The sequence below is a fragment of the Barbus barbus genome (assembly GCF_936440315.1).
Source record: "Barbus barbus genome assembly, chromosome: 35".
Taxonomy (NCBI): Eukaryota; Metazoa; Chordata; class Actinopteri; order Cypriniformes; family Cyprinidae; genus Barbus; species Barbus barbus.
This window is the reverse complement of record NC_136763.1, coordinates 1,395,048-1,417,580: the sequence shown is the minus strand read 5'-3', so window position 1 is coordinate 1,417,580 and position 22,533 is coordinate 1,395,048. Positions and strand designations below refer to the sequence as shown.

Genomic DNA, 22,533 nt, shown 5'->3' with positions numbered 1-22,533 from the left:
TAAAAATGCTGTAAAATGAGGATGCTGTCAAAAACAATGTCATAAATAGAGTTTCTCTTTCAATTAACTTCTACTAAGTAAAGTAAATCAGCATTTGTTGTGAGCATCTTTTGTGTTTAAAGCAGCTTTTGCCCTCGGTGCACTTGAGCAGAGTTTCTCAGGAGCTTTGCAGGTAGCTTTTAATGTTTCTGAGCTCACCAGTGCCTTTTTTTTCTCATAATGTACCAAACTGTTGATTTGGCCGCTCCTAATGCTCCTGCTATCTCTCTGGTGGATTGTTTTTTTTTTTTGAAGCCTAACAATCATCTGTTTCTCTCGCATGAAGAGATCCTTTGACCGCATGATGTGATTCAAAGCAACAGATTCCAAATGCAAATGGCACATTTAGAATCAACTCCATATCTTTTACCTGCTTAATTAATGTAGAAATAATTAAGGAATGGCCCACATCTGTCCATGAAACAGCTTTTGAGTCAATTGTCCAATTACTAATGGTCCCTTGAAAAAGGGGGGAGGTACATATTAAAGAGCTGTAATTCTTTAACCTTTCCTCCAATTGTGATAAGAATACCCTCAAATTAAAGCTCAGAGTGTGCACTTTAAGTTATTATATAACTGTAACTTGAATATGTTTGGGTCAACAGCTAAACTAATTAAAAATTGTGTCAGTGTCTAAATATACATGGATCTAACTGTATAGGCTACACACACTCAAAAAGATTTCCTTGCGTTATTTGTTGTTGTGCAAAATTTGTTAGTGTACAAAATATATTATTGTGATGTATTTATCATGTATAACATACATTTACATTTATTTATTTAGCAGATTTTGTTATCCAAACTGATATATAATCGCAATATTTTTTCCTGTATACTATGATTATTATTATTTTAGGGTTTTATTTCACCTACATGGGCCTGTTTTCTGTGGGTGCCAGTAAACGTCGGTCACTATTAACCCCCATCAAATCCCTGCACTAGTAAACCACACGTCTGCTGCCCGTCTACACGCAATATCCCTGTAAAGTAGATTGCGCAATATGGAGCGGATTCACAAGACTACAGAAATAAAATCAGCCAGCCGTCCAATCAAGGTAACTGGGGTGAGTTTCTTAGGTGAGTCCTTAGGTGAGGGATGTTCCAATTCTCCTAAACCAGCTTACCTAAGAGCCTTAGGAGGGGGAGGTTTACCAAGAAAACCTGTTGGCATGACGACAAGGGAAAGCCTGCATAAAGGTCTGACCCCAGAGAAAATGCCAGTGAGCAACATGTGCTCTAATCTCGCGCGTTAGTCACTCGAGAGGATTACGTCGAGCAGAAAGTGTTTATGCTGCACTTTAAAGCCATACCACTGAACAATGCATTCCATTTGGGTGTGTGTTCACGGTGTGTGTGTGTTCACTGCTGTGTGTGTGTTCACTGCTGTGTGTGTGCACGTTGGATGGGTTAAATGCAGAGCACGAATTCCGAGTATGGGTTACCATACTTGGCTGAATGTCACTTCACTTCCCTGCTGTTGTTGACTCGTGTGTTTAGGAGGAACTGAATGCATGTTGAAAGTCATGGTGGTGCATTGATAGGTGTAATGTTACACGTTGCATCACCTTTGGCGTAGTTCGAGAAGGACATTTACATGACCCATGCATTTACATAGTTTCCTTTAATCTTGGTTTTAGACATTATAGCAGCACGCTCCCTTTCCTGACCACCTGCTGTAACTTCTGCTGTCAAAACAGAAATGCAAAAAAGCAGCAATGATCATGTTTCTGGGCTGCGCCCAACATGCACTCGCTGTCAGCGTGTTTTTGGCTTTGCAGCGACTCGTCCAGCAGAGCATGTTCACGGATCTCTGGCCTGCTGCCAGTTTAGGCTTGGTTTGTTTTTCCACGGATGGGTGAGGTACGTGCCTAACTCTCTTACTTCCTCATGAGTGCCTGCAAAAACAAGCCCCACTCCTGAAGCGCCTCGCCCGAGAAAATCAGCTTTGTGTGCTGATGGGAAAGACGCTCAGACAGACGGAGAGAGGGGAAAAACTGTGTTGCTGCAATGCTGACATAATTCCCTATTTCACTGTGCAACATAATTGTAATTTTTGCTTTCACTTTGGAATAGCTGCACCTATGACCTACATGCAGCCAAACAAAATTATTGGCCAACTCACTTTCGGTCATGCATAAATGCATGAAAATAAATACAAAAATTTGGAAAGGCGGAACCACATGGTCTTCGCTAAGGGACTTTCCATAATTTTGCCAGCCGTCATGAATCACATGCTCTTGGCAGGCATGAATCAGGCTTTGAGTCTGAACGAAGTCCAGAACGGATGAATAATCTACCAGCGTAGATATTCCAGACACACACAGCTCCCAAGTGCACCACTGATTAGATCAGTAAAAATTCCCTAAGAACTGCTGGGAAGTCAGAAGCTCATTCCTGTGGTTGTTTTGTTTTTTTTGCCTTTGAGGCTATGGAAGAGTTAAAGGGATGCAGTGGCGCGTGACTTTGCATTGGCAGGCGCACTGGAATGTGAGGATTTTAAAATCCCATTTACTCACAGCCATCAGTAGTGCACTTAAAATGGTTTTGTGCAACCAGTTACCATTGCATTGGATCTCCAGTTGGGTCATTGCTGCTTTGCAGAACCGTGTGAACTCTACAACCTTTAAAAGTCAATAAAAGTTGGTTACTTAAACGAAATTGGACGTCAGACAGGATAGAAATAAAGAGCCAAATTTGCTCAAAGGATGTAAGTTTTGAAATTGATCATTAATTTCAAACAGGATGGAATGTGTTAGACTGACAAAACAACTAATAACTCAAAATAAATAATTTGCAAATGCTGTTTGTTCCTGGAGAACGATTTAATTTAATTTAATTATTTACACAAAATTGGATGCCAGACAGGATAGAAATAAAGAGCTAAAGTTGCTCGCTGAGGGATTGACAGATTACATGAGGATAGAAATTCATTGTCTTGTTTCTTAACCATGTTTTGACATTTTGATAATCTCAAACATGATGTATACTGTATTAGGACTGACAAGCCAAATAATAATTCAAAATAACTTTTTGGACATTTTGTTTTCAGTCATCTCAGTGGTAAAATGTGTCCCAGTTTACCTGAATTCACCTGTTGTTTGCACTTGAGAGTTACTTGAGAATGATTTCATTGTTTTATGGATATTATCAAAGACTATCAGGATGGAAAGAGATATTGGCAACCCAGAAAAGCTATAAAATGAGTCATATTCTGTTTGATCAAAGATTTCCATCTTTAAAACGTCTGAGTTCAACATTTTATCCAAAATATTAACACATGTATGACTGGAAAATTAAACTGTATAGTAGGAAACCCAATCGATCTTTCTGTCAAGAGAGTAAAATATGTGTCCCTGGAGCACAGGTATATTTGTAGCAATAGCGAACAATACATTATGGATCAAAAATATCGATAGAATTTCATTTGGACAACTTTAAAGGCGATTTTCTCAATATTTGGATTATTTTGCACCCTCAGATTCGGTCAAATCCTATCCTAACAAACCATACATCAATGGAAAGCTTATTTATTCAGCTTCCAGATGATGTATAAATCCCAATTTGAAAAAAAATGACCCTTATGACTGGTTGTGTGGTCAAGTGTCACATATGTAATATTATTCGTTTACGTTACTAATCTAACGTTTTAATTACATTTCTATTCGGATGAACCCAATACACACTTTTTGATGCGTCCCCCCCCCCTTTTTTTTGTCGATGTTTTGATCGCACACCATCAAACACGCTCTCGTTGAGGAGGGAGCGCGGCGCGCATGCGCAAAGCGGGTCTCCGAAGAATCTAGTAAATAGAAGCAGCGCGGTGACGTCACCGCTCCCACACCGAGAGCTCGCGGACGCGTTGTGTAGTGCGCACACTGCCATGAACTTCGGAGCGTAACTTCGCCGTTTTTCTTGGTGGGAAACTACGACGAGATTTATCTTTTTTTCTCACCCTCATCAGAACGCGCAACATTCGGAGAATAATCTAGTTGCATATTTTGTCCCCCCGTTTCCAGCAGCATGTCGTCTGCGGCGGTCGCTGCCTCGCGCAGGCAGTCGTGTTATTTGTGCGATCTGCCCCGCATGCCGTGGGCGATGATCTGGGATTTTACCGAGCCCGTTTGCCGCGGATGCGTCAACTACGAAGGAGCGGACCGCATCGAGTTTGTGATCGAAACTGCGCGGCATCTGAAACGCGCGCACGGATTCCAGGAGGGTAGATCACCGGGAACGGTGGGCAAACCGGGGAAGGACATGCAGAGCATGAACCACACGGAACCGGGCTCGCGTCCTCCACAGCCGCTGGATCGCTACCCGCTCGCGTCGGAAAGACCCCCCAGATTGGGTCCGGAGTACCAGGGGGGGCGACAAGCGAACGGGATCCCGGTGCCAAACGGGTTTCCAAAGCCCGACGAGCCTCCGGAGCTGAACCGCCAGAGCCCAAACCCGCGTCGGACCGGCGCCGTGCCTCCTAACCTGCTCCCGCTGGTTAACGGCAGCATCCCGCCGGTGCATGCGCTCAACGGGAGATCCGTGCAGATGGGGATCCCCCCGATTGCGTTAACGGCGGAGCATGTGGGCAAACGCGCGGAAGACATGAAGGACAAACACCGCGCCGACAGCATGAGCGACGCGAGCGACGGACACAAGGACTGGACGCAGAAGGGCAAGACGGTGCGGGAGCTGATGACTCTGCAGAGCCTCGACCCCCGGTTTAAGAAGGAGCACGCATCGCTGGCGCACAGGATGGGATACGAGAGCAGCTCCAGTGCCTTAAAAACAGGTACTGAGCAATGCTTTCATCTTAAAGCATGCATGTAGTCTTTAAAATAAAGTGAAGCATCAGATAATACTTATGTGACCCTGGACCACAAAACCAGTCATAAGGTCACTTGAAAGCTGAATAAATCATCTTTCCATTGATGTATGGTTTGTTATGATCGGACAATATTTGTCTGAGATACAACTATTAGAAAATCTGGAATCTGAGGGAGCAAAAATATCTATATATTGAGAAAATCTCCTTTAAAGTTGTTCAAATGAAGTTCTTGGCAATGCATATTACTAATCAAAAATGAAGTTTTGATATATTTAAGGTAGAAATTTTACAAAATATCTTCATGATCTTTACTTAATATAAAATATGGTATTTTATACATAACTAGTCAACATTTAGAGTTACTTGATACATAAAAATGACGCATTTTATAATATTGTACTGTTTTTAATGTAAATAGACAATGGTTTTATAACTGATTTATTTAAAAATGTATCACCTGAATTTTAGAATTTTTATCTAGTGTAGATTTGGAGTGTCTTTTATAAGTTTTTGTTAATTGTATAGGCTACCCATGAAAATAGCCTTGATGCTGCATGGCGTTAAAAAGTGAATAAATCAAATAAATCAACGTTTAGAGTAGTTTAAAACATCCGAGCATGCCCTTGAACTTTCGATTTTGTGTCCACGTTCTTATTTCTAACTGTTCAATCTTTAAAATAATGCTGTAAAGCGTATTTATATGTGCATTCGGCTTTTAAAACATCCAAATATAATTTTAAACTCTAGATTTTGTGTCTGGAATTCAATCTTTAGAATAATTTTGAGATGTCAAAACATGCTCAGGCGTATTTATTCATGCATTCGCCGTTAAAACAGCAGGGCATGCTTTCAAACTCCAGTTTTTATGTGCACTCTCTTGTTTTTAACTGTGTTCCACCTATAGAACTGTCAAAATATGTTGTAAAGCTCTAGATCTTAGTCTTTTGAAACATCAGGGCATGCTTTTAATCTCCAGATGTTGTCGTATTTTTAAACTGGAACCAGTATTTTGAATAATCTTGAGGTGCCAAAACATGCATTTGTGTTTAAATCTGTATAAAACATCTGAGCATGTTTTCAAACTCTAGATCATGCATCTTGATTCCTTTTAGTTTAATATTTTGTTCCTGCATTCTTAAAAGCATGCTTTAAACTCTCTAGGTTATGCATTGGTAATGTTTGGAAGCATAACAGATGCATTCGCTGCCATTTCATCATCCGGTGGTCGCCGCATGGCACATTCTGTCTGGAGCCAGAAAGTAGTGCCAACAACAGGTCATGCATGAAGCGCTGAACTAGCAAAGGCCTGTTTAGTCAAGTATTGCGTCTCTAAAGCCTGTAATACACTTCATGATTTTTGCTCAGATTTTCCGCTGATTTACAGTCTGGAGAAGTTGACTGTAGTTGAGGAAAGTCAGAGCCATTCTGCAGATTGCAGCTGACAGATTCCACAGAAAATCTCGTAGTGTATGATGGTCACAGACTCCGATTTTTTAGCTTCAGACTTTGATTCCATCCAGTCGGAGGATATCAACAATTTTAGATTTTAGAGCACACATGTTTTCATTAGTCACATGTCTCCTAGTAACAAGGCAAACATTTCTGCGTGAGTTTGTTGTGATCGGAACGACTTCAAACTGTGCTTGTGTATCATCCTCAGTCGTGTGGAGTATGATGCCTAGTTTTCCTCTGTCACTATTTATGAAGTCGGTAAGTGTATCATGCCTAGTGTTTTAAAAATGTGTTCAGATTTTAAAAGTCATGTAGTGTATTCCAGCCTTGAAGGATAAGTCCACTTCCAGAATAAAAATGTCACCCCCAAAACTCACCCCATGTCATCCAAGATGTTCATGTCTTTCTTTCTTCTGTTGCAAAGAAATTAAGTTTTTTGAGGAAAACATTCCAGGATTTTCCTCCATATAGTGGACTTCAATGGTGGCCAATGATTTCAAGGTCCAAAATGCAGCTTCAAAGGGCTCTACACGATCCCAGCCGAGGAATAAGGGTCTTATCTAGCAAAACGATTCATTTTCTGAAAAAAAATATTTATCCACTTTTTAACCACAAACGCTGGGCTAGCATTAGCTCTGCGATGTGCATCTTTATTAAGGGTGATGTTGGAAAGGTCACTGGAGGAAACTCAGAAACTCAGTCCTGGAGGGCCGGTGTCCTGCAGAGTTTAGCTCCAACTTGCCTCAACACACCTGCATGGAAGTTTCTAGTATGCCTAGTAAGACCTTGATTAGCTGCTTCAGGGGTGTTTAATTAGGGTTGTAGCTAAACTCTGCAGGACACCGGCCCTCCAGGACCGAGTTTGGACAGCCCTGGTGTAGACCCTTTGAAGCTGCAGTGAAACTACATTTTAGACCTTGATACTGGATCATTAATAAATTAGTCATGACAAAAAATGATGTCCGATGTATTTTTCTATGAGCGATTATAAGGTTACCTAGCTTAGCTTGTTAGATAGTAAGTCACTACAACTAACACGGCGATAAGCCTGTGTGTGAACTGATATTAGGCTAATATTGTAGAGCTACCAATGTGTTTGGTTTTGCTCAATATGATGTTAAGTGCAGTGGGCTTGCTGCGGTTGAATCTAAATACTTGATGTCTTCAGTCCCAGACGAACATAAAATACTATGTGGAGGATGCAAAATAATTGAATAATTATAATATGACCGCGTGGTGAACCTATGAACCGAACTATTTAAACACGGTCTCCATGCTGTGTACACGCATCTATCCTTACAAGTACCATTTTAGCTGTATTATTTGTATCCCCTTCAAAAATTGCTCTTGAGAAACTTTGTTTATTGCCCCCCCTACTGTTAGATGAAATTTACGTCCTTGCATGCGGGTGAGCAGGAAATTTTTACTTTGGAAGTGAATTTATCTTTTAAGTCAAGTGTTTATCTCTCTCTGCCTGCAGATCGCGGTAAGCACTCTCGGGGCATTAAAAGGAAACCCTCTCCCGAGCCGGACGGGGAAAGCAGCGCCGGCAAGATGAACGGCGAGAGTCATCCTTGGTTGCCGTCTCCATCCGAGGTGCTCAAGATGTCCTCGGGATTCGCCGCCGCTCCTCCCTCCATGATCTCCCCGCATTCGCGCACTACACCGCCAGAGGCGTCCACCGCCGTGCAGAATGGCCAGTCGCCAATTGCCGCGCTCATTTTGGCCGCGGACAACGCCGGAACCGGCTCGCTTAAAGACACCGGAAACCAGGTGCACTCCACGACCACGTCGGCCGCGGGACGGCGGAACAGCGGAAGCCCACAGTCGCCCTCAGCTGGACAAAGGCGGCTCGCGTTGGGAACGGCAACCGCGCACATCCCAGGCATGGACCCGCAGGCCGGGCATCCGCAGAGCATTCCCGATTCCTCGGTGCCGCCCGGAAGCGTGCCGTTGTGCTGCACCCTGTGCCACGAGCGCCTCGAGGACACACATTTCGTCCAGTGCCCGTCGGTGCCGTCACACAAGTTCTGTTTCCCGTGTTCTCGCGAGAGCATCAAACAGCAGGGGGCGACGGGAGAGGTTTACTGCCCGAGTGGCGAGAAATGCCCGCTTGTTGGATCCAACGTACCCTGGGCGTTCATGCAGGGCGAAATAGCCACCATTTTGGCTGGGGACGTAAAGGTTAAAAAGGAGCGGGACCCTTGATTTTTCTTTTTCTTTTTTTTCGCAAAATATCTCCCAGGTTTAAAAAAAGTACTCTTCCATAATGTACTTGTCAAACGATTAATCGCATCCAAAATGAAGATTTTTGTTTACAATATATATGTGTGTACTGTGTATATTTATTATGTATATAAATACAAACACATGCATGGATATATTTAAGAAAAAGGTTATGTTTATATATTTATATATAATATGAATATATACGTGTAAATATTTTCTAAATATGTACTGTATGTGTGTGTATTTATATATGCACAGTACACATACATATATTTTGTGAACAAAACGTTTATTTTGGATGTGATTAATCAAGATTAATCATTTGACAGCACTATAATTAAAGTGCTCTGTTTTCACACTAATTTTGTACTTAATATCCTAAAAATGATTCTTTAGTACTTCTTAAGATCAACTAAGTACTCAACTGTGCTATTTTGGGATACACCATGAATATGAACAAAAATGAGCATTTAACATTCTATCTCTGTATTTAAAAAATGTATTTAGTCACCACTTGAACCCATCTTTCATGCACTAGTATACTCAAGTGTACTAAATACAGAGATAATGTTAAAACCACATTTTAGTTCGTATTCATGGTGTATCCCAAAATAGCACAGTTGAGTACACTTAGTAAGAAGTACTAAAGAATCACCTTTAGTATTTTAAGTACAAAATTAGTTCGTGAAAATAGAGCACTTTTTTTTAACCTGGGCCACCAATCGTATTGCATACCATCCAAACGTGAACTAACCGGACATGTACATATTGAACTTAAGGGAACTGTACACTTGGTAAACATGGCTGTATAATTTTTTTGATTTTACCTTTTTTGAATACATTGTGTTTCTATATTTTTTCCGAAGATAAAACGGTATGTACGCGCTATAACAAACCCCCTTTGCCCCATTCAGTGGTTGTTCAGAGCAAACGCTCGGTGTACTAGTAGACCTGGTGGCAGTCCATGTTTAAACACAGAATGTGACTAATACTCTTTAAGCACTTGGCAAGAACTGAAACGCTTTTAGCTGTATTGTATGCACTTGTTTAAAAATTGCCAAATACAATTTCTGACCTTGTAATAACAATCTGACGTGTCTGTGGTTGGCTTATTGTCTGCCCTCGCTGAATCATGCGATGTGGATGATGCAATGACCTCAATGAGTGCGAAAAGGGAACTAAAAAAACAAGCGGCAGCTCGGGAGATTTTGTCCTGGTGCATGCTGGGAGTTCATCGCCTCGATAACGGTAACTGATATCATGACTGTTTGCACAGCTAAAGTAACCCAAGAATGCATGAATTTGGAAGAGTATCTGTGTTTTTTTCTCCTCTAACATGCAGGCTGTGACTTGTATCACACATTGTTTTCGGCCTCCATGTGGAGTAACCTAACGCTGCGTGCAAGACGACACTCCGCGTCATTTTTACTCGCATGCTGTGCGTTGAGGAGCTCGTAAATCTTTCCTTTGGCCTTTTTTGGTGGATAAAAACCTGCGATGTTAAACAATAGAGCTGCGTTAGGATGACATGCTCTCCAGGCGCAGATGGGGCATTTTAACATCTGACAAGGCTAGTTCATGCTTCAAAAATACATTTATTGGTAACTTAGTTAACAAACTAACAACAAAATACATCTAAAGCAGTTATTAATCGTGGTTTAATTTAAATTCCGACATTTTTCTAAGACATTCAACACATTAAGTTGAATTTGTAAATATTATTTACATGTTAAGAACTGCTAAATGTATTTTTATTAACTAACATTAACAAATATGAAAAAATACTGTAACAAATGTAAAGCTCATTTTTAGTTAATGCATTAATGGAAACAAGTAATTGAGCATGACTTGTGCATAATTTCAATGGTAACACTTTACAAACTGCTCTAGTGAGTTAAAATGAACATTTAACTTCAAATGAGCTTACATTTGTTACAGTTTTTGTACATTTTTAGTCCTTTCAATAGTATTAACAGAAAACATATATTTTAATAATGTATTAGTAATTGAAATGTACATGAACTAAGATTAATACATGCTTTAGATGTATACTAATGCAGTTAACGAATATAAACACTTGAGCTTGTTATTTCTTAGTCTTGCACTAATCGGCTTTTGTCTGATTTAATGAGAAGAGTCAAACTGAATTGTTCAATTTCATTAATTATTGTAAATTTCAACAGATTAAGTTCATATAATTTACATGTTTTTATGAACTAACAATGAACAGGTTGAATGAACATTTAAAAACATGCATAAATATTTTATTGCCCATTATGAGTTAATGCATTAACTAATGGAAACACTCGAGCTTGTTGTTTTCCAGTCTTGCTCTAATCGGCTTTTGTTAGATTTAATCAAATTGAACTGTTCAGATGCATTAATTATGGTGCAGGCTTAAGCCGTCGAGCTGTATTATCTGAGGCGCGCTGTAGCATATGCTGAATAAAATGTGGCGGATCACGTGGTCGCTGTGCTGGAATTCCTGAGTCACGCTCGGACGCCCGCCTCCCTCTTCACTGTTCTCACACAGCACTCAAATGAATGGAGATCTGTTCTTGCACAGGTCACATGTATTCCAGTTAACCCTTTCACCACCGCCATGACCTGGAAAACCGATTTGGCTTCTAACTGGAATATTTTGATTGCTTTTTTATTTTTAGCCATTGAATATCTTCAAATTGAACTTTTTTTTGGTGCATGTTTGTTTTTAGACAATTAAAATGCATTGACAAGCATGCATTGCTTAACACGCTGGCAATAAGCAGGCATTTGTATCCAAATCAAAAGCAAATATTGATCAGATGATTCAGACGGCATTAGCTGCGGTCGTCTGAAGAATTCCAGCCATGCCAGCACATCTTTTCAGCATTTGTCGAAACTCAACACCCCGAGGGGGAAAAGACTCTCGTCAGAGATGAATCGCTCTACTCCAGTTAAGCTGTGCCTCTTTCTGTCTTTTGTTTGCGCAACCTCCCTCAATGGCTAGCGTCAGATGGATGTTTTCAGCCCAGATTTTTGTTATCGTCTTATATAAGATAATTTTGTTGTATGCACTCTGTTTTACTTAAAATCTTACATGCATTCAAAAATCTATGCAATGAAAATATGGCAAAATCGCTGGCCTACTGTATGTTGTTTAAGCTCGTCTGACACTAATTGAACCAATGAGCATTATGATGTGTTTTGCAATGTGTGAAATCGAGTTTGCATTGACATAAAAGTTAACAACATAAACACTAAGCCACTTGAAATTCAGGTCGGGATGGTGCATGGGTGCATTTTCAAAACAAAAGCACTTTGGATTTAGTTGTATCGTGAAGTGATTAGAACATCAAACTTAGAAGGTCAATGCAATATCATTTTTTATCTTGCGTATAATTGATTTGATGAATATTTAATCATTTCCAAGCTGCATAGGTTCAGAGCTACTCAAACCTCACAACAGAGACTTTTTTAGTTTGGAGTGTGTTCACCTCACAGTACTTCTGTAGGGTTGGTTTGTTTAGACTAAGATGCTTGGTTCCAGATTAACAAGGAACAGTATCTCACAGGAATATAGTGAAGAGTCAGTCTTTGAAAGTAAAAACCCATTTGAGAAATAGATTTTTAACAATATACTCTTTATTGAGTGATGCCATTAAAGAACCATTTTGGTTCCCCAAAGAACCTTTCATGCAACAGTTCATAAAAGAGCCAGTAAATAATATTTTTTATTAATCTGAAGAGCTTTTTTCAACTTTTTGTGGAACGGAAAGTTTTAAGGTTCTTCATGGAACCATTGATGCCAATAAAGAAGCTTTATTTTTTACAAGCATAACATATAAACCTTTTACGAAAGACCTTTTGTTATATAACTACAACTAAAATATTTAGTTTGTATACTTAAAACCATTGACAAAGTTATTTATGGTCCCAGCTAAAAAAAAAAAAAAAAATGTTCTAAGAACGTTTTGATAACTGAATATTCTCAGAACATCGTTTTCAAAATGTTTTTAAAAAGTTTTACTTGGAATGTTTTTGCTAAAGCTCACATAAACATTTTTTTTCCTTTTACAAACGTTATAGGAACGTTAGTTTTGAATGTTCTCTTAACATTTTGAAACAAGTTGTAAGGTTTAAAAAACATTATAAGCATCGGTAACACGGTTATACGGTGCCCTTGTTACTGTTGCACAACTACATGCAAGTAACCCTAATCCTAATCCTAACCATATAGTAAGTACATGTAGTTAATTAATATCACTCAATACTTAAACGTGTAATTACACTGTAACAAGGACACCTTAAAATAAAGTGTAACTAAAATGTTTCAGGAAAAAGGTTCCAAGAACAATGTATAAATAACATTTTTAGAATGTTACTAAAACATTTTTTTCCTGGTTTAAATGAACGTTACTAAAACTTTAAGGGAACATGCATTTTGAAACACGTAGAAACGTTTAAAAAAAAAAACATTGGATGAACGTCCAACTAAAAACGTTCCATGAGCAATGTATAAACGTTTTGAGCATGTTATTTAAAACCTTTTTCTTGTTTATGCGAACATTCTACTTTTTTAATTTTACAAACATTATGGAAACATTACTCTTGAATGTTTTCCGAACGTTTTCAAATAAGTAGTAACGTTTAAAAAACATTATGAAATGTTTGTCTAATGTATGAATAACATTTAACATCAAAGACCAGATAAATTACATTCTATTAACGTAAAAGAAAGAACAAGTTCTGAGAACATTTCTTGCTGGGTTGTACCATCATTTCTGTTTCAATTACATAATTTTCAGTGCTTCGTGGAATGAATAGTTCATCCCTTCATAGAAGTCAAAACACCTTTGTTTTTTTATGATTTCCAGTCCTCATTTGCATAGAATGTTGTGATTCAACACTAAACTGGTTGGTCTAGTTCATGGCTTAGAACTATTTACTAAAGAATTGTATGTAATCCTTCAGCAAGAGAAAGACTTCCGGAATGAAGCCGGCGCTCACACAATGTCTGCAGAGAGAAGTAGACTGTTGCCACGTCAGCAGTTTTGGCCATTTGGTCTGAGGGTTCCTGATGTGTTACACGAACACGCACACATGCACAGGAGAGCCAAACACCCCAGATCACATTCCTGGGCCCCTGCGCTGACAAAAAAACAGAAAGCGGAGAATGCAGGGGGAGCGAACGAGGCAGATATTTCCAGCAGTTGCTCTCACTATAATTAGACCGAATACAGGCGAACCTTCACGGCCATCAATCACACGCACTGCAACACCAAGAAAGGAACTCGTGTCCTGGTGACTGCAGGCCTTTATCTGGAGGAAAGCTTTTTATGTCGCACCAAATATAGCGATCACACACGCTCTGAACCTGGGACGTGTCATGAAAGGGCGCATTCGTTGCCTGGTTACCTGCAGGGAGACCAAACAGCCACGTCACATGCTCATGTTCACTGGCCCAAAACTGCTGCGGAGGATAAATGGAGGGGATGGACCTGCGACAAACAGAAATCGAGTCACTAAATCAGCGAGGACAATAGAAGCCGAATAAATCTGCCTTAAAATCCATTAAATTAGTATTTTTAGTTTGGAGTGCATTCACCTCGCAGTACTTGTGTAGGGTTGGCTTGTTTAGACTAAGACGCTTGATTGCAGTATCTCACAGGAATATAGTGAAGAGTCAGTCTTTGAAAGTAAAAACCCATTTGAGAAATTGATATTTAACAATATACTCTTATTGGGTGATGCCATTAAAGAACCATTTTGGGTCACCAAAATGGCCCAAAACTGCTGCTGAGGATAAATGGGGGGGAAAAGGTGAACAGACAGAAATCGAGTCACTCAATTAGTGCGTACAATGTACTGAATATAGAGTAAATCTGCCTTAAAATCCATAAAATGTGTATTTTTTTTAACCCTTGTGCGACCTTATGGACATTTTTGTCTTTCTCATTCCCATTAATAAATCTATTTTACACTAGGTACAAAAAAATAGTTCCTCTCAGGATCTTAAGGACAAATATGTCCTCATTGAAACCCATTAAAACTGCAATTTTTAATCTCAGGGCTATTTAACTATAAAATGATGCAGTCTTTGTTAATAGGCTTTCATTCTGTTGGCAAGGCTTCAAAATTAATTTATTTTATTTTTTATTTTACCAGATGGTGCCATTTTCTCAGGTTTGGCCTATAAAGAAAATACTCACATATTTTCTGTTTTCTGCTTTTGCTGTATTATAGAGCCAGTTAGATAAATTATAGAATTGTGTGGGTGTGTTGGTTTGGATGTGTGTCATAAAAACAAAACAAAAATGTGTGTGTTTGTGTGCACCTGTAATGTTTGAGAGAGAGAAACTATACTGTACTGCGAATCCCAAATCCCACCGCTGTGTTTGCCAGCTGTGTTATTTTTGAATGTTCTTAAAGTTAAATAAAATAAAAAACATTGAGGGAATGTTCCATATTTTCCATTTTACAAACATTATGGGAACGTTACTTTAAAATGTTTTCTCAATGTTTTGAAGCAAGTAGTAATGTTTAGAAAACATCAGACAACATCCAACTAAAATGTTTCATTAACAATGTATAAATAACATTTTAAGAACATTACTGAAGACCAGATAATATTAGTATTTTAAATTTGTTTGATGTTAGATGCCTACGCTTAAAATATTTACTTTATGTACTTAAAAAGCTGACCATTATTTATATATAACAAAACATTACTAATAACGTTTTGACAATGCTTCTGATAATTTATGGAAACGTTATTTCTGAGTGTTCTTAAAATGTTTTTTTTTCTTCTAAGGGAACGTTCCATTTTACAAACATTATGGGAATGCTACATTTTCTCAATGTTTTGAAACAAGTAACAACGTTTAGGAAACATTAGAGAATGTTGAACTAAAATGTGACCCTGGAGCACAAAAGCAGTCAAAATTATAAAAAAAAATTTATGCCAAAAATCATTAAGATATTAAGTAAAGATCATGTTCCATGGAGATATTTAGTAAATTTCCTACCGTAAATATATCAAAACTTAATTTTTGATTAGTAATATGCATTGCTAAGAACTTCATCGATTTTCTCAATATTTATATTTTTTTGCACCCTCAGATTCCAGATTTTCAAATAGTTGTATCTCAGCCAAATATTGTCCGATCATAACAAACCATACATCAATGGAAAGATTATTTATTCAGCTTCAGATGATGTATACATCTCAATTTAAAAAAACTGACGCTTAAGACTGGTTTTGTGCTCCAGGGTCACAAATGTCCAAGAAAAACGTTTCATGAATGTTGTATAAATAATGTTTTGAGAATATCATTGAAGACCAGATAATATTAGTTTTTTAAATTTGATGTTATGTGCTTAAAATATTTAGATTTTGTACTTAAAACTGTCGACTTAATGTTCACAGCTAACAAAAATATGTTCTAAGAATGTTTTAATAACAATAAGTTATGGAAACAATATTTCTGAGTGTTCTCAGAACAATGTTTTTTATTGAGTTTTTATTTTAAGTTTTAATGCTAACATCAGCAAAAACATTAAAGGAATGTTAATTTTTTTACATTTTTAAAACGTTATGGTAATGTTACTTTTGAATGTTCTCTGAACGTTTTGAAACAAGTAGCAACATTTAGAAAACATTAGACAACGTCCAACTGAAATGAACGTTACTTTTAAACGCTACTTTTGAATGCTTTGAAACGTTCACATTAAACGCTTGTTTATGTGAATGTAAAGCAGTAACATTAAGAACACATTTTTTCATTTAGTTTTTTGTGAAAGCCAGTCTGAAACTCTTAGAGATGGACTGAACTAATGAATGTTATGGAAGTTTTTGGGTTACTGAGAGTTTTTGGATGGCGATATTTTAGGCTTGAATTGAGAATAACCAATCAAACGCCCAGACTGAGCTGAAACATGAAATACTCCAATAATTCTAGTAGCATAATTAATCAAAGACTTCAGCTCATAAGATATGCTTTATGTAGTTTCGTCTGTACATGTGGCTGACTCCGCTTTTACAAACTCAAACTTTTTTTGTACACCAAGTTCAGAGAGATCGTGTGAAATCTTTCCCATGTGATTTTGGCCTGGCGTCTTTTATAACGAAACCCTCCCTTAATTATTCGGCAGTGAAATGACAGTTTTCCTCTGAGTGCTGTGTCTAAAGAGGCCAGTTTTGGGAGGGGGACTGAAATATTATTTTCAACTCCGGCCTCATTCACTTGAGCCGTGTGGCAACTTTGAACATGGTGTCCCATTACAGGAAGCCAGATCTCAGAGATTGGCCCTTTGAAGTGGATCTCTCATATCCTTCCTTTTTGTTAAGATGCTTTCAAGGAGACGGCTGTGTTTTGGTGCCGATGGCTTTGGACGTCCTGCACACCATTTAGAGGGGTTGTTGTCTCTCTCAGATGTGTTAAACGAAAACTTTGCACTGAAATATCCCAGGCGACAAAGTTAGGTTATAAAAACGTTGTTTGAATGTTGTTTTTAAATGTTACTAAAAAGTTCAAATGTTTTTTATTGTGATTGTTATTTAAAAGTTTTAAAGAAAACATTCTTACAACATTCTACTAACTTTTTCACTCAAAAGCTTTGCAGTGAAATTTCACAGGTGACACTATAGGTTATAAAAAACGTTGTGGGAACGTTATTTACTTGAGTTAAAATATCCAGTTTTTTTATTGTGATTATAATTTTATTTAAAAGTTACAAAAACTCTAACTTTTAATTTTTTCACTCCAAATATAGTATTTGAACATTTGTTTAATATTCTAAAAATGTTAAAATATTGTTTTCTTATCGTAGTTAGAATGTTATTTATATATATATATATATATATATATACTGACTTTAATTTCACCCAAAATATGACATTATTTGAACTCTTATTTTTTAATATTCTAAGAACATTAAATTGTCCAGTTTTCTTGTTGTGATTAAAACACAATTTAAAGGTAATAAAAATGTTTTAACTTTATTTTCATTATATAAAGTTATTTGTTTATTTTTAATATTCTAAGAGCATTAAAATGTCCAGTTTTATCATAATTGGAATGTTACTATTTAATGTTACTAAAAAATTCTCAATACTCTAAGAATGTAAAGATTTAGATCGTAATAGAAGTTACAATACATTCCTTGCAACATTCTACAAACTGTTTCACCCAAAATAAAATCTCATTTTAAAGTTTATTTTTAATATTCGAAGAACTTTAAAATGTCCAGTTTTCTTATCGTAATTCGAACACTACTTAATAGTTACAAAAACGTTTCTTACAACATTCTACTAACTTTATTTGTACCCCAAATATAGTTATTTGAACATTTATTTTTAATGCTCTTAAGAATGTTAAAATGTCCAGTTTTATCATAAATGGGATGTTACTAATGTTACTTTAGTAAAACGTAAAAAGTGTTAAAATGTAAATGTTCCCATCGTAATTAGAATGTTACAAAACGTATCTTACAACATTCTAACTTTTTCACCCAAAATAATATTTTTAAAATTCTAAAAACATTCAAATGTCCAGTTTTCTTGTTGTGATTATAACATTATTTAAAGGTTGCAACAACATTTCTTATAATGTTCTATTAGCTTTTTGACCCAAAATATAAAGTTATTTGAATGTTTATTTTTCATATTCTAAGAACGTTAAAATCTCTTACCAAATTTATAATGTAATTTAAAGATTATACAAACATTTCTTACAATGTTTTACTAACTTTATTTGCACCCAAAATATTATAATTTTTTTTAAATCTAAGAACGTTTGTTTCCTGTTAGCTGGGATCCACCCAGCATGGGCCAAAGTCATGAAAGAAAAGAGGGAGTAAGAGTTTGCTCTGACCTCATTTGTTAATGTGTAGCAGGCCTTTCCGTAGGCTCTGTTTGACAAGAGTTGCACAACACAGAGCTTTGCACTTTGGCTGGCCTGCGGGCCGCTCCGGGGGCGGGTGTGTGGGTGTGGTAAAGCGCAGGTAATGTTCGGCCTTGGCAAGAAACTCCCATTGGTCAGCCGTCATCGTCTGTGTGTGTTTCAGTGCTTTGTTTTTTCTTAGTTTTGTCTGCAACAGTTGCTAAGTGCACCGGTGGCCAAAGCGCTCCACTGTTTTTGTACTTATAGTAATTGTAATAGTATAGTTTTGGGAGTTTCAGGCTGGAACTGAGAGAACGGAAATCGAATAAGAAACACCATTGAGAATAATGAGAATTACTCAACCATCTGAACACAAAATAATAATATATAATGTCAAAGTGTTAATGTTAAAATCCTCCTAAATTATGATGATATATTTAAGAAAAATATGTTATGTTTATATATTAAATATATTTTTATATAATATAAATTATATGAATATAAATATATAAAATATATAAGTATATAAACATTTTCAAAATGTATACTGAATGTGTGTCTTTATATACACATAATAAATATACACAATACACACACACATATATATATATTATATAAACAAAAACTTTGATTTTGGATGCGATTAATCGTTGACCTGTACTAACATAAATATATAAATATATATATATTTTTAACTAAGATAACAAGAAAAAATAAAAATATTTTTTTTCATTAAATATATATTTTTAAAAACATGAAAAAACAAGAAATTATAGTATGTCATAAAATAAAAATAAATATATTACAAAAACATAAGAAAAATAGGAAATTGTTTTTCACAATATATAAATAAGTATATAAATACATAAAAAAACTGAAAAGGAGCAAAATAGTTTTTCATAAAATCTAAATATATAAATATTTTTTAAAACATCAGAACAAAACATTTTATTAAAAACAAGAAAACAAGAAAAATTTGTATTTTTCATAGAATATGGATGGATGGATGGACAGACAGAAATACATTTAAAAACTTAAGAAAAACAAGAAATTATATTTTTCATAAAATATAAAAAGTACACATATATAAAAAGTAAACATCATTACAATATATTTTTCATAAAATATAAATATGTAAATATAAAAAAAAGTAATATTGTATTTTTTTAATTTGATATAATACTATAAAACATTAAAAAACAATACATTTTATATATATATATTCAATTGAAAATGTTTTTTTTTGGCTGATATAGGCCTGTAAATGCTTTCATGCGATCCAAATATAGCTTCATGTCATTACCAAACTCAAAATGTTATGAATTAACCAGGATGATTAAGCACATGGTAGTCATTAACCAGTGAGGCATGGCTGGCCCCGCCCCTCTCCCCTCATTGGGCAGGGCTTATCTCGCAGTCACTTGACCTTTGGCCCCACAGATCTGTGGGTAAGAAAATAAACACAAGCACACCCATCACATCTGGAGCAACGTCGCTGAACATTGACCACTGGTTAACAAAGATGCCTTCAGGCCATGTGAGTATAGACTGTCAGGAACACAAAGTCCACTGTGTGTGTGTGTGTGTGTGTGTGTTTTGAGGGTCAGAGTAAAGAAAACACTGGATACGTATCGGTATTTGCCAGAAACTACGTTATGAATGGTTAGTGTATTAACTCTGTGCTTGTCATTCAGTCACCATTGAGAAATCTTTGCCTTTTAACCCTATTAATACTCAAACACATCGGAGCACTGACAATTACAGAGGGTTTGAGCCCCAGTTAAGTCTAAACAAAGTTGAATTCACTCTGTGTTGAACTATTATGTTATATAATACATAAGGCATATTTTTCAGTGTCATGAAATGCGATGTTTCAATGACCACAAAATGTAACGTTCAACTGTCAAAGGCGCTTGTTTCTGTTGTGGCATACAAAAATAAAAGTAATTGCAACTTTTTTTCTCACAAATCTTTTTCTCACTTTTCTTGCACGACTGACTGTATAGCTCACAATTCACACTTTTCTCTCGTAATTTAGAGAAGAAAAGTCCTAATTGTGAGTCTGAATTGTGAGAACGAAAGTCAGAATTGCGAGATATAAACAAAAAATTGTGATATAATCTAGAATTGTGATGTAAACAGAATTGCGAGAATGAAAGTCATAATTACTCAGAATGGCAACATATAAATTCAGAGCCTCTGTTAGCGAGTAGATGAGTCTGAATAATGAGCAAGCCGTGTTTTAGCTGTGTCCCATTAACCTTCCCATCCATATGAGATCAGAGATGGCGGCGGGAGCGAACACAGATCAGCTGTTGCACGGTTGTTGCACCATCACTTGAGCCGACATGAGAGCGTTTTCTCACATCTGTTAAAATATGTATAAAGATGATTTCACAGACCTGCCGGGCAAATCGAACGCTGAGACGCATAGGGAGGATACACATCACAGCCGAGTGAAGAAAGTTAAAAAAAACAATCAATGCAGAAAGGATGTTTGCAGCTCTATGAGGCAAAAGAGTGAAATAAACGAAGGCCTTTTGAGTGGAAAACGCTTGCCTTTTTAAAGACATTTTTCAGCCTCTCAGAAGGAACATCTGACGTGAAGACTGTCTCGGAAACCTTGTGATCCAACCAAAATTGACTGTCTTTGGCTTTTTTTCCAGAGCAGACTCCTTCGTCCTTGTTCCCGGCCTGTTATGACCTGGTTTTCCTCACAACCTTCTGTAATCTTTCTGTCCGCTGTGTGCTGTGTGAGAGAGAGAGAGACCGAAAGAAGACTTTTTTCTTGCAATTCCGAGAAAAGAAAAAGTCATAAATGCAAGATATAAACTCTATACTTACATATTCTTTCTTGCAGTTCTGAGTTTATACAGGGTGTCTGCGGGTCCTTAAAAAGTCTTAAAACTTCAAAACAAATGAGCATAACAGCACACATAAAGAAACTCTGAAGAAACACACTGAGGTAAAAAAATCTGAATATGTAGTTTATTTATAACATGATATAGTTCAGTAACATACCAAGGGAGCTATTTCGCTGAATATTCTCACGATTGCAAATGTTACATTGGCTTTAGTTCAATTAGTTGCTTACATTTTAGCCACAGTATTTACTGTTTTGTTCTGTTTCATAAACGAAAATAGTTCCAAACAAGGATCACAGCAGAAGTACAGCACATTCAAGCAGCACTCGGGGTGTTTTGTTACTGAATGATTCAGCGTTCTGAACGAATCAGTTGAATGAACGACTCAATAACTCACTTATTAAGTGAATTATAGCCACCTGATGTTGAAAAGTATGCATTTCCCCCCCAACATTTCTTATTTGTATTCATAAATGTATTTAAAATATTAATCTCATAACATTATTTATTGTAATTTTGCAGAGTAAATTATTTAATCTGACTGCTAACATTACAATTTATTGATAAATTGTAATAATTTGACATGAAAAGTGATGCATATATTTAAAAAGTAAAAAAAAGAGGCCTTTATAAAGGTGATAAAATTATGCAGATTTAAGTATGTAAAAGCTGATGAAAATATTGCTTCAGAATAATTTATTACACCACCAAAAATCTCAGTGATGGGATTTTATATTGCAATATTGTGTGGAATATTGTCTGCTGATATGAAAAGATATATTGTAGTGAAAAATATAATTTATGACAGCAATTAATTTTTTTTCTTTTTACATTAAACACATTAAATATTACAAATACGTATGTAATATAATGGTTTAGGTTTAGGTCTTAAATTTCATATAAGGTTATATTATATACAGAAACCCTGTTATATTTTGCAATTCTGACTTTTTTCTCAGAATTGCAAGTTTATATATCACAATTCGTTTTTATAAAACAGAATATGGGTGATGTTCTTTCTCTTTTTTACTTCTGATCTGCTTATCAAATTTGAACCAAATCAATGACACACACGTGAAGCTGTCTTTGCACGGATCCCACACTTATTTAATACCAGACATGCTTTTATTATTTTCATTAATTGTCTTTTGGTTCACACATCCATCAGTTTTCAAATACATGAGAAACAAACTAAGATAAAACACCTTTCATTTCCGTAAACAGCCAAACTAATGTTATGAAACACCTGAGATGCACAGCAGTTCTA

At 36.5% G+C, this 22,533-nt stretch overlaps 1 protein-coding gene across 3 annotated transcripts; it reads left to right on the top strand.

Annotated features, from left to right (window-relative positions):
- Positions 1-3,843: 3,843 nt before the first annotated feature.
- LOC306855221 (interferon regulatory factor 2-binding protein 2-B-like) lies at positions 3,844-9,629 on the top strand. 3 transcript variants are annotated; one of them, XM_079393740.1, is made up of 3 exons: positions 3,874-4,822; positions 7,791-8,566; positions 9,155-9,619. In XM_079393740.1, exons 1-2 carry the CDS (start codon positions 4,060-4,062, stop codon positions 8,516-8,518), a joined length of 1,491 nt encoding a protein of 496 aa, XP_079249866.1. In that variant the 5' UTR covers positions 3,874-4,059; the 3' UTR covers positions 8,519-8,566; positions 9,155-9,619. The 3 variants fall into 3 exon arrangements, with proteins under 3 accessions (XP_079249865.1, XP_079249866.1, XP_079249867.1); XM_079393741.1 differs by having other exon boundaries at positions 3,882-4,822; positions 7,791-8,555; positions 9,155-9,625; XM_079393739.1 differs by having other exon boundaries at positions 3,844-4,822; positions 7,791-9,629.
- The last annotated feature ends 12,904 nt before the right edge of the window (positions 9,630-22,533 follow it).